At 40.9% G+C, this 12,270-nt stretch overlaps 1 protein-coding gene across 1 annotated transcript in view; it reads left to right on the forward strand.

Annotated features, from left to right (window-relative positions):
* LOC108096294 overlaps positions 1-12,270 on the forward strand; it is a 25,986-nt gene continuing 13,716 nt past the window's right edge. Inside the window, exons 1-2 of the mRNA XM_017197767.2 lie at positions 1-736; positions 5,095-6,579. Of these exons, the coding sequence (XP_017053256.1) occupies positions 5,418-6,579 (1,162 nt within the window). The 5' untranslated portion in view covers positions 1-736; positions 5,095-5,417. The remainder of the gene's footprint in view (positions 737-5,094; positions 6,580-12,270) is intronic.

Genomic DNA, 12,270 nt, shown 5'->3' on the forward strand with positions numbered 1-12,270 from the left:
GCGGCCGTGGCAAGTTCAGGCAGCCGAGAGACGTTCAAAAAAAGTTAAATAAAAAATAAAATGAATAATAAAAAAGTCAAATAAAAAGCAAAAAAGTGGAGCGCATCCCATAAGCAAATCATCGCTGAGCCACTCGAACACGTTGCCGCCGCTGCTGCTGCTGTCTCTTTCGCCCCAGTGCTTTCCCTCTCTACTTCTCGCGTCGCGTAACGTAAGCGTATTACAAAACAAACGCCAACGTAATCAAAGAAATAAATAAAGTGAAATAAAGGCGCTCGCCCGCGTGTTTCCCAGTGTAAATAAATAAAATAAATAAATTAGTCACAACACATTTAACGGGGGTCCCACTGGAGCCCCCCAATAGCCGCGCACCCCTTCGTAAAAAAATTTAACCCGTGTGTGCGGCGGGGTTACGTAAAGCCGACGGACAAGCGCCGTTCCAAGTTCTTACAAAACAAACAAAAATATAAGGAAAAAAGAACACAGCCCGAAAAAATATACCCCAATTCTTTTTTTCGCACGCGTGTGGCAATAAATTTTTGGCAAACAACAAAAAAGGAAAAATACATAAATATACAAAAAAAAAATTTAAATAAATTGGAAGAAGCAGAGGGAGAATTTCGTGATTGTGTGTGAGAGTGTGTGTGTAATTCTCAAGCAACAGCCCACCCCGCACCCCGCGAAAAACCGCCCCTTTTTGGGGAAAAACACGGAGGCGCGGTTCAACCAGCGACAGGTAATTCCATTTTGCCACTCTCTTTGGAATGTTTTCCCCTCTCTTTGGATCTCTTTAACCTCTCTTGTGTGTGTTACGACATCACACCACATGCTGTCAGGGTGTGCGTGTCCAATGTGAATGAACGCTCAACAAAGTTGCACTTTTTAAAGATTGGCAAATTCAAGTCTCTCTTAGTTTTTCCGCTCTCGCGCTCTTTTGGTGGGGAAAAACTGTTTTTCCTTTGCTATCTGCTGATTGTGAAAACAAAATGTGCAGCTGCAGTGGGCGGGGACAATGGGGGAGAGGACTCTTACGTGTTGCCATATTTTTAAAGGCATTACTAAGCGTTTTTTTGCGCCGTTTGTTGACGTTCTGCTTCTGTGGCCAATTGAATTTGGCCTGCACTTGATAATCATTTATATTTAATGTGTGATAAAACTTCCACGGAAAAATATACACATATATAACTAACCGATTTCATGACAAATTAGTGCTGATAACCAGCTGTACGGAAAGTGTGGATTTTTCACTCAATTTTCTTTTTGTTTGCGTAAGGTTAATTAGAAAAATATTTATTTGAAGTACGTATGATTTTTTGTTTGATAAGAATTTTTAGAATATTTTTCAAGAATAGAATTGCATGTTATTAATTTATTGTTATTATAAAGTAAACAACTATTTTTAGAATCATTCGGCTTGTTTTTATTTGTATCTTCTCTGCGGTTTTCTCATTGATTTCATAATCTTCTGGTTTACAGTTTTCAAGCCCAGATAATCTAGTGAAAATCCGCCAATTTGTCGGGGTCACCTCCCAATATTCGTCAGCCTCCAAAGCGAAAAACTTGGCTCCTTCTCCCTCTCTCCCTTCTCCTCCAAATCGCCCCCTCTCGCTCAGTTGACGCTTGGCGTTACGACACGCAATGTACAAGTATTATGCGACGTTTGCTGCCAATGAACGAGCCGCAGCAACACAGCAAGCCATTCGCCCACTTGGCCCAAAACGGAAAGCGCTAAGGGGGGTTACAGAAAAAAAAATGGTTAGCTCGAAAAGAGGAAAAACCTATTTGCATACGTCATCGGGCGAAAAAGGTTCGTCATGAGTCAGAGTCGAGTATCGAGGAAGCCAGACTCCAAGCAGCAGATCGCTGTTATATAAACCAAATAAAACACTATGATTACGTAAGGTCGAAAGGGATAGGGCCAATTAGTCAGCGAATGAGTGGGTTCTTGTGTAATCGGAGTGAAATCAAAACTGAGAAATCACAACCTAGAAATTTTGGTTGCTAATTGGCTTGCCTCAATAAATTCTTCACCCTGGTTTCTGTTGTAGTTTTTGAGCTATTTATACGAGTGTTTATCGTCGTCGTCATTGTCGTCCATCCAAACACAATGTCATAAAACGTGTGAGCCAAGCAAAAAACGCAAAACAAATGGGAAACCAATAAAACAAATATCAAAGAAGAAATCAAAATGTACAAAAACCAATACACGCCAACATCAAGGCAATGAAAATTTATGTGGTTTCATAACAACGAGCATGGTTTCATAATTACCAAGAAAATCACCATCGAAGCATAATCAATTTATAGCGCACATTATTATGCAATTTAATTGCTTATGTGGGGTGATTGGTTTGCGATTAAAGAACTTTACCAGAAGCACAGTGGAATTGAACAATTTATTGTGGAAAACAGAATGATTATAAAAAACGGTTTTCATAACTTAAGGAATTAAGGATAAATCCTTCTTGAAAATTAGATTTACATCAAAATATAGTATATAAACCATTGTCTTATTCAATCAGCTTTTTACAACCAACGTAATGGGCAATTAGTTCCCCCTATCACACAATGAGTTTATCATATTTAGTATTGACAGTTCCTTTATCGACTTCAATCAACGTTTGCCTACAATCACTTATCGGATTTATAGCAAACAATGCCTGCATTCAGTGGACATACTAGAATACAATAAATGGCTGTTATAGGTATCATCGCATTGTCACCGCTGCCATTTTGTCTAACTGGCGATGTACGGTGATGATAAAAAGGCAGTCGGTCGTCGCTTATGATTGACATTGCATAATATGGTAAAAAACTGAAATTTACAAGCTTTATTTGCTGTGAGGGCGTGTTCAGTCGACTGGGCTTCACATATTTGCAGTTCGTTTAGGAACGTTTATCGGCTACTGATTATGCAATAACCACGAATATACAAACGTACACGGAGCCACGATTGCCGTCGGATACACGTGCAGTTATATACGGGGCGTATACATAATTTACACTTACGCAAAGTAAAACCTAAACTACCAACGACAACAGGAACAATTAGAATCGAGTGCCTGAAAGCTTGTTTACCAACTTTTTCCTCGCACAATGTTTCACAATGCCAACTGATATAGCTAGCACCCCCTATTCTAATCTCGTTTTCACTTCTCTAAACGTATATATAAATATATAACTATATATATATACGGGTTGAGAGCCGAGTTGGAGCTTGTGTAAAGTTCTGGTTAAACTAATCTAAACGTTGGTTTCTCAAGTACTCGAAGGCCGATATCAGCAAATAAATTTAGAAAGGGAAATTTATAGGAAGTTAACTCTTTGATCACAGATGCTGTATTTAAATGTGTTTAAATAGCTATGGTTTGAACAAAGGAATTAAGGTATTAATATCTCTTAAAGTCCTGGTGCTATAGTTTATAAATATGAAGAGTATTATGTGTCTGAGATGTCTTATATAAAATAAATAGTTTTAATTTCGATTTATTTGAAACAATTTGATGTTTAGCTTCAATCGTTTTGTTTGAACAGCGAAAATCTGTCCAATCTAACCCACAAAACATTCCCAGATCTTATGTAACCTGCAGCCGAAATTCTATTCCGAATATAAAATGCGTATTTCATTATATTTTTTGGGTCGCCGACTCGATCAGCGAGCCTCACGCAGATCGTATATCTGCAGACATATAAACACACCCTTGATAGATTCATTTTCTTGGCTAACTACCAACTTATAAGATATTTCGGCATTACTTAACAACGAGATTTATGCAAAAACAAAAATCGTCCGATATAAAAATGTCCGCGAGTCTCTGTGTGCGTTTATATCTCGCCGAGGAAAAACTAAAAATTTCATTTGCACGCAATTTTGTAGTTTCATTTTATTTTGGCACACTTTGATTGCCTTTGCAAATGTAAACAAATTATAACGAAAAAAAAAAGAGATCTTGATGCCGGGCGGACGACAACCAAAAAATTGTTTACATAACAAAACCAGAATGCGAAGGCAAAGACAAAACCGAACTCCGAACGAAATGTGTGTGTGTGATTCAGAGTGTGTGCTTGTGTCTGTGTGTTATGCCGGCATTGTTTATCTTAAAGATACAATACGAACGACGTCAAAAGCAAAACGTGCGCACAATCAAAAATACAACAAAAAGAAAAACAGAAACAAGCCAAAAACCAGACAAAAACAAAACCAGATTCTCTTTCATTTCGTATCTCGCAAGCACGTTGGCCAAGAGTTCTCGAAGAGAGCGAAAGAGAACAGCGAAGAGCGGGTTCTGTTGCCTGAGTGTTGGTACTAAAGTATCTGTGTGATGATTTTGATTTCGTTACTTTAGCCAGCGTCCGCGTCAGTTCGCTCTATGTGATTCAGTGTTAATTTTCATAATATTATGTAATAGCATGTGCCGCCGTCTGGTTGTGATTATATTCTATGCCCTACCTTAACCGCAACTATTTAGTAATTAATTTGCTCAGATTTAGTATAAGCTAAGCGATTTTTCTAGGGCTTCCAGGGGATTCGGGAAAGTTCATTGAACCCCAGCGGTTTTTTCTTCCACACATTTTATGTAAGAACCCGCGGCTGACAATTAGCTGTGTGCTAAGGCGACGAAAGTCACGTCATCGCTTTTCGGGATTGTGGTGCGAGAAATTGCATTTCGTGTGCGAGATATCTGACATTCTCCAGTGGTTAAGTAATAGATACAGTTCTTCTTCTTGTTCGGGCCACCCAGCAATCAAAGAGCGCCAGATAGGAAGAGAGCGAGGGTTCTGCAGCTCTCTCTGGGTTTGGAATTATAAAACAGAATCAAAAGCTGCCTCTGAGAATCAGTCATTTCATTTCATTTCTTTGGCTGCTTGTTTTATTTTTGCTATTGTTTTTTCCCGTTGGGGTTCTTGTTTTTTTTTCGGTTTTTTGTTTTTTTTTTTTTGAGCGTTACGTAAAACCCTATCTTCTTCTTGTTCCGCTTACTTCACATTCTCCCCTATCTTTCTCGCTCGCTCTCTTTATCTCTCTGTGTGCGGGTATAATTCTCCCGGAATCAAAATCCAACTCATATTCTCTTTGTTCTCTGTATTTTTCAGATGCCTCGCTGCTGCTGTTGTCAAAACTTCTTCTTCAGTTCAAAAAAAACAGCCAAAAGCAGAGCACGCAAAAGATTAATTGATGGCAAATGAAGTGGAAGAATAATAAGTGGAATAAATCTAGTGCAAGTGAACGAAAGTGAAGTGCAGTGATGTGAGATATAGATATTGTATCTGCAAGATACGATTTACGCCGTGGCAGCAACGCAAGCTGTTGCATACGTGACTGCTGGCAGCTACGAAAATAAAATACAAATAATACCAGCCAAGGGAATACGAAATAAAATATATATAGATATACATAGATATAGATATATACAGTGATGCCTCTGTCGCAGGGCTATTGCTCGAAGCCCTCGCTGGGCTCCAAGAAGCGGGCGGTGAAGGTGCTGCTCCTCGAACAGGACCAGGCCCACATCCTTGCGCCCGGCAGCCAGGCACAGTGCTACCTGCCACACAGCAACGACAGCCAGAACTCGCTGCACCTGTCCTATCTGCTCGGCGAGTCCTTCGCCAAGGTGGGCAGCCTGTCGGAGGCCTTCGATGTCTACGAACTGATAGCCAGCAGGCAGCTGGACGGCCACGTCCCTCTGGATAAATTGAACACACTGGCCAGCGCTCTGACCGCCCACATCCGACAAATGGGCGGCATTGCCACGCCGACCGTGAAGAGCCCCAGGATTTCGGAGAGACAGGACATGATGCCCTGGTCGCGGTACCACCATCAGGGCAAGCAAAATCTCGGTGACTCGGGGGAATTCCTGCGTGGAGTGGGCGAGCCGGCGGGCGAGACCAGTCCATCGCCGCTCGACCTGCACTCGCCCACGCGAGAACTAAGAGTGCCGAGTCCGCTGCAGGACTCGGAGGACTTCGATCCGCTGCTGTGTCCCCTGTGCGGCGACATCCTGCGCTGTCCGGTGACCACCAATTGCGGGCACACCTTCTGCCGCCAATGCTGCGAGACGATCACGCAGTGCAACATCTGCCAGGTGCGATTCCCCCGCGTCCAGGACTCGTCGCCAGGACCGCCGGTTGGACCCGCCTGCGCCCTAACCACCACCACGTCGAGTGGTGCGGGCACCAGCTTCTTCACCGCTCCCTCCAACCACAATGCGAACCTCGGCCTGATGAGCTTTCCCATGGGCTACGGCGTTCAGCTGGCGTCCAGTGTCCACCGCTTGGCCGCACCGCCCATGACGGTGACCACCACCACGGTGGCCTCCACCACGGCCACGGCCACCACCACCATGGCGTCCACTTCGGCGGCCGCTGCCTTGGGCTTGAGTGGCTATCCCTCTGTCCACGGCGGAGGCGGTGGCTCCAGCGCCATGAAGTTCATGCCGGACGTCTTGGTGCGCCGGCTGGTCGAGAAGTGGTGGGGCCCCGATCTGCAGGCCAAGAAGATCAGCGAGAAGGCCAGCAGCTGCATGCACCTCAACCTGCTCGACGACGCCCTCAAGTTCTGCAACGCCAGCTTGGAGAAAGGTGAGTTTGTCTTTTTGGGATTTATGGGAAATCCTTTCATTAATTTAAAGGGTTGCAAAACTACTTTTTGAAATTCCAAAAATTCCACTTTAGAGTCATAGAATTTTCTAATAACAATTTTCGTTTCTTTAATGAAAAAAAATAACAAAGAAATATATTAGTTACTAACTTTACTTTATATATAACTTCTCTTATAAATTCTTAAGTGTTTGGGAACTTAGGCAATATATTCATGTTTGAGTTTATTTTAAAATATGCAATATATGATATAAAGTTCAATTTTCATAGCCATCCCCACTCTTCCTGAAATTTCTTTCAGTGGGGCGGCAATCCTTTCCGATTCAACTGCAATGGGGGGAATTGAAAAATCAATAAAGGGCAGGGCCGAAAGTGGCAAGGCTCATAGACTCCGTTTGCTGACGTCAGGCGAACGGGGAGCACGATGGCGGCGCAACAAGTTTTATGGAGCTAAACCGCCCACGCTTAGCCCATGATGAACCCACACGGCGTATGCGTATTTTTGCCATTACCTTCACGGCACTTTCCTTCCACGAATGTCAACTTGTTACTCTAATTGTGTGTGTTCAGCTCGACAAATGGCACTGGCATAGGCGGACCAAGGACCCAATTATCAAATATTTATAGAGCGAATTCAAAGTAAATAAACCTTGACAAAGGGAGCGGCGCAAAATGAATCTGATGGATACGAAAACCTCGGCACGCGCTGTCTGTTCAACTCTTTCGGCACTCGAAGCGATATTTTGCGAAATCTTTTTTCAATGAATTATTGAGGCGCTGAGTCAGTCACTTGGGCTCAAGAGGATTTTCCCCTTCACTTGGGGAACACACAAAAGAAATATTGAAACCGAGAATACCCACCAAGAACAGCTAATTAATCATTTTCATTTTCCCAGCGACAATTTTGTTGTTGCTCTCTCGATGGCCACTCACAGAAATAGTTTTTCTATTTTTTTTTAAAGAGAAAGAAAATCACAACGATTTACGCACTTAGAAATCCATCAAACAAAATGCTGTGAGTACCAGATTGCGGGGGAAAAAAGTAACAAAAGACAGAAGGCATCAGACGAGAAACACTTGACTCGTCAAGAGTTCTTTTTTACTTGAACGAGGGGATTGTGCGGGTTGAGAAAACTTGGGCAAAACAAAGACTGTGATGGACAGAATTAGGTGGAAATGGGGAACGGGAAACCGTAACTAAAATTAACCATATCCGAGATCGGAAAAGTTTGTTGGCTGGCAATTAATAATTTCGACAATTCTTTGAATGGCTTAATATGCTATTTATAGGTTAGCGGAATTTTTGTTAAATTGTTTGAATTGTGGAAAGTGCTATAATAAGCAATAATACATATAATAATCAACCTTTCAACCTAATTGATTCTTTTGGTCACCATAATTGCACCCATTTCGTGTTTACTAATCAATTTTCCGTTTTAATAATTCTCTGTTTACCCCCGGAATACAAAATTAAATGGGGTTTTCTGTATTATTTCCCCCAATGGGAAATTCTCTTTCTCTCTCGGGTGAATCAAAGTGCTTTGCTCCCCATTCGCTTTCACCGGGGATATAAAGCATCAAAGTGTCTGGCATTACTTGGGGTATTAACTTGGCACGTGGGCGGGGGATTTTCACCTTTGTTGCGTGACAAATACACACATTTGGAAGGAAGGTGGGCGGGTCACCTGAAGAGCGGTGTTACTTTCATAATTGTCATTATCAAGGTGTACTTTGCCGGCGTGTTTGTGATTAGCCGAATTGTGTGCTGACGCATCCATCGTACGACTTTGTTTACCCCAAGAATAATTACTCGGAACGCACTTCTTTGGGGTATCAATATATGTTATATTAATTTAGCAGCAACGTTCCAACTGACACGTAATCAAAGCTAAAATTCCCAATGAATAAATATTTCTAGTCGGTCTATTTATAATCTAATGTATTTCTTTTATTTCATTCGCTTTTTCGTTGATTTTCTTCGTCGACGGCGCAATCAGTTATTGACTCTTGGCTGATAAATAAAAAAATCCCACACCGTTTTTTGGGGGCAATAGCAGAAGTGAAAAAAGTCTTAAGTAAACAGTTTTGATAAACAAATCACCAAGTCATCGTTATAAAGAGAACTCAACGAAAATGCAAATTGGGAGGAAGGAAACGGAAAAATAAATCCAAACCAATTAAGTGAGCAAATAAAGCGTTTTAGCTGAGATTCGTTGAAGCCGAGTTCGAAAGCCGCCAGCACATCACACATACGCCGGGTGGTACAAAGCCAAGTGGCCCACTTGACAATGAAGATGTCAGCGCAAAGTGACAGTCTCTAGAATTCCGCACAGACATGCACACCCAACCTCCTCCTGCAGGACCTTAATGTCCTCCTGAAATAAGCTTTTGTCCTGTGCCAGCCATGCACAATTTAATTTACGTATACGTATGGCTTTTTACGACCTGAGGCTGCTAATGTAGCCGTTGACCTCATCAGGAATTGCTTTTTTGCCGAGCACACAGAAAATAATTAACAAAAAGTAATACAGAGCAACGCTTTTTTAGCTGGCTAAGTGGAAAGAGTTGTTAAATGAGCCGCAAGGACTTGGCCTGAATACATATTTGGTTAGCAGGCGGCAAACCAAAAAAAAAGGGGAAAAGTTGGGGAAGGAGAAAAGTTCCATTAGAAGTATTGCATTGGAAATGCCTTCATGTCATGCAAGGCTTTTTTCCTTTGACTGCTTCTAATTTAATACATTAATACACGTATGTGTGTGCATTAAATGTACCAGTATATGGTTTACATTATATGGCCGATCGTATAATTATATAGCGTGTTTTCGGGCTGGCCAGTCGACTGCATTTAATGTTCCCTTTTCGAGTTGTGGTTCGTTGTTTCAATGAAAGAATTTAGCACAAAGCATGCAATTAATTTCGTTAATTTTTTTTCGCCACGTGGCTTTTCCACCCGGTTCCCATTAACTTTTATGGCCCGTTGGATTTCCTCTTCGCTTCGTATAATTTTAGTGGTTCTTGGAACTTGATTTTGGACTAACGGCGAATTTTTCGAGAAATTATTTCTATTTAGGCGGGTAATTAAATAGTTATTTCTTGGTCATTTCCTCAAGGTGGAAACTGAAAAGAATTTCCTGTCAGAAAATTTGTATGGAATGCGACTTAATCAGAAGGCTTAATTTGTTTGTCATGCTTTTTTCTGATTGTCGGGAAGAACTGATAATAGTATGTAAAATATGCTGAGTGCTTAATAGCATTGAGCCTTCTTTGGTATAAACATTCTTGAAGAATTCCTTCTAGATTAAATAGTTTGACTATGATTCAAAGAGCCATGTTTGAAAAATATATTTTGAATAATAAAGCTGGTAATAAATATAAAAGAAAATCGTAGTATTTCACGATAGCCAAGCTACCACAGCTCGGTTTTTTATCAACAAAGGTGTGCATATCAGCATAAAATAAGTATCATTGTTGTTTTGATGATAAGAATTGCACTTTCTCGTGCCGATTTCCAGCTCCAGTCAAGGGCAAAACCTTGAACTCCAGACAACTTTGCTTTGTTGGAGGCTATCGGGCTAAAAATGGCACACCTCGCTGGACATGACCAATGCGATATGGCGCCGATGAGGAAACGAATCGGGTGAATAATATATCCATTCATGTGATTAAGACGTGACGCTTATCGCACAACGGTGCCTGCTCACCCAATTCACCTGATAAAGCCGGCCCATTAATACTATACCCACTGTACTTTATTTGCACGATTTGTGGTTATTGTTCAAAGAGCGCCTTGATCTTGTTAGCTTTGCTTTTTTTCTGAGGTAATTGTGCCATAAAACATTTGCCTGCCTCCATTGTCGTCATTCCCCTATTTTTGAAAGCCACCAAAAGTCCCTGCACTCTCCCTGCGTTTAGCAATCATTCAGAGTGACTGCACTCATTAACATTTGTTTCTAGCCATTTCTGACTGTGCTTTTGATTTCTGCCTTTTTTCTGTGGCAGCTAACATTTTTTTAATTAGCCAAACAAGAGCTGGAAACATTGCTTTTGGTTCTTTGTGCGCACGGGAAAAAATAGGAACGCTTTTTATTTATTTGCGAAGAAAAAAAATGTAAATTGTTAATGTTAATAATGTTAAATATTGTTAATGTTAAAAAGTAAAAAACGGTCTTTTCAATTATCAAAACTACACTACTAATCATCTATCTATCTAAATAAATATCTATAAGATTGATTGTCATGTTTTTTCCTGTGTAGTCAAAGTGCAGGCAGCCAAATTTATTGCGCATTTTGAGGTCGTTGAGTTCTTTCCGTGAAAGTGAACAAAGAACCCGAAGGAGGAGCAGGAAAGCAGGGGAGAAAGTGGGAGAGAGTTTAACGACCACAAAATTCAACTGGCCTTGAGAAAGCCAGTTGCCAATGGCCGTCACTGATACAGATACATTTACAGATACAGATACAAATACAGATTTGCCTTAGAATGTTGTCGAGCAAATAGATTGTGTTAATTTTTAGCGCTGCTCTCTGCTTTCTTTTTGCGATATTATTAATTATGTGCGATTTGATTTATTTCTTTCTGCGTTTGATTTCTCCTTCCCCGAACCTTTATTTGTTTTTTTTTTTTCGTAGACGCCATGCGTTGCATAGCGGGCATTCCCCGTGTTCACGTATCTGATAGATACTTTTTGGCATGCTCGACGCTACATATTCCCCCTCCCCTCGACAAGTCTGGCGCACATTTCTAAAATGCCATCGCACATTTCACTAGCCAGCTCAACAACAAAAAACTTGAAAAAAAAAAAAGAATTTACAAGTCTTTCAAATGAGAATTCTAACCCGAAAGGAATTGTTTGTGTTTTCGCCTCAAATATTCATTTGCTTTGGGCCTGAAAATGTTCGGGTCGAGCAAATGCAAACTTTTCCCATTTCAAGTCAAGTTTTCGGTATTTACTTCTGGAATTCAGTTCACCCATTTGGCGAAGTGGGAGGTGTTTGCCTTGTGGGTTCTACGGCCCGCTCTTTGAAGTCGGCGAACAAGTTTTAAGGTGTAGGCGAGGTTAACCAAGTGGAACACGAGAATCGCTGTTTCTGTGGTTAACTAACTTTCAAATAAAGAATGTCAGATACATGAGCACTTTAAACATCTAACGTTTTGTCTTAGAACTGATTAAAAGTACCCATTCTATTTGTTTTCCTTCATTTGACGTACTTCATTGAATTGTTCATTAATTAGAATGTCAGCAAAAGTATAAATGTCAACCCCTACCAAAATCAAATAAACGTCTTATATAATTATCACCCGATATTAAATTAGTAACGTTTCGTTTTTTCAACTTTCGATGAATGATATAATAATGAACTGTAAATGTGTTCCCTGTCATTTAAGTGCTTACGAAATACGGATATGCACATCCAAATAAGTGACATTCGACACTTGGCAAGTATTCTGTTTGCGAAAAAAATCAATCCCTTTTACAACCGCATCGAAATTATTGTATTGAATAACATATTTCATTATTCAGGGTTTCGTAATATGGGCTCCCCATAAAAGCGCAACTAGGCAGGGAAAATTTAAGTGCAACCAAAGGCTTTTCCCCCTCGCGTTTTCCCATTTTTGCACAGACAAATTCTGCCGAGACAAGCCCGGGGTGATGTAATAATCAGCTCGCAAGCTCG

This window comes from Drosophila ficusphila, unplaced genomic scaffold (assembly GCF_018152265.1).
Source record: "Drosophila ficusphila isolate 14025-0441.05 unplaced genomic scaffold, ASM1815226v1 contig_106, whole genome shotgun sequence".
NCBI lineage: Eukaryota > Metazoa > Arthropoda > Insecta > Diptera > Drosophilidae > Drosophila > Drosophila ficusphila.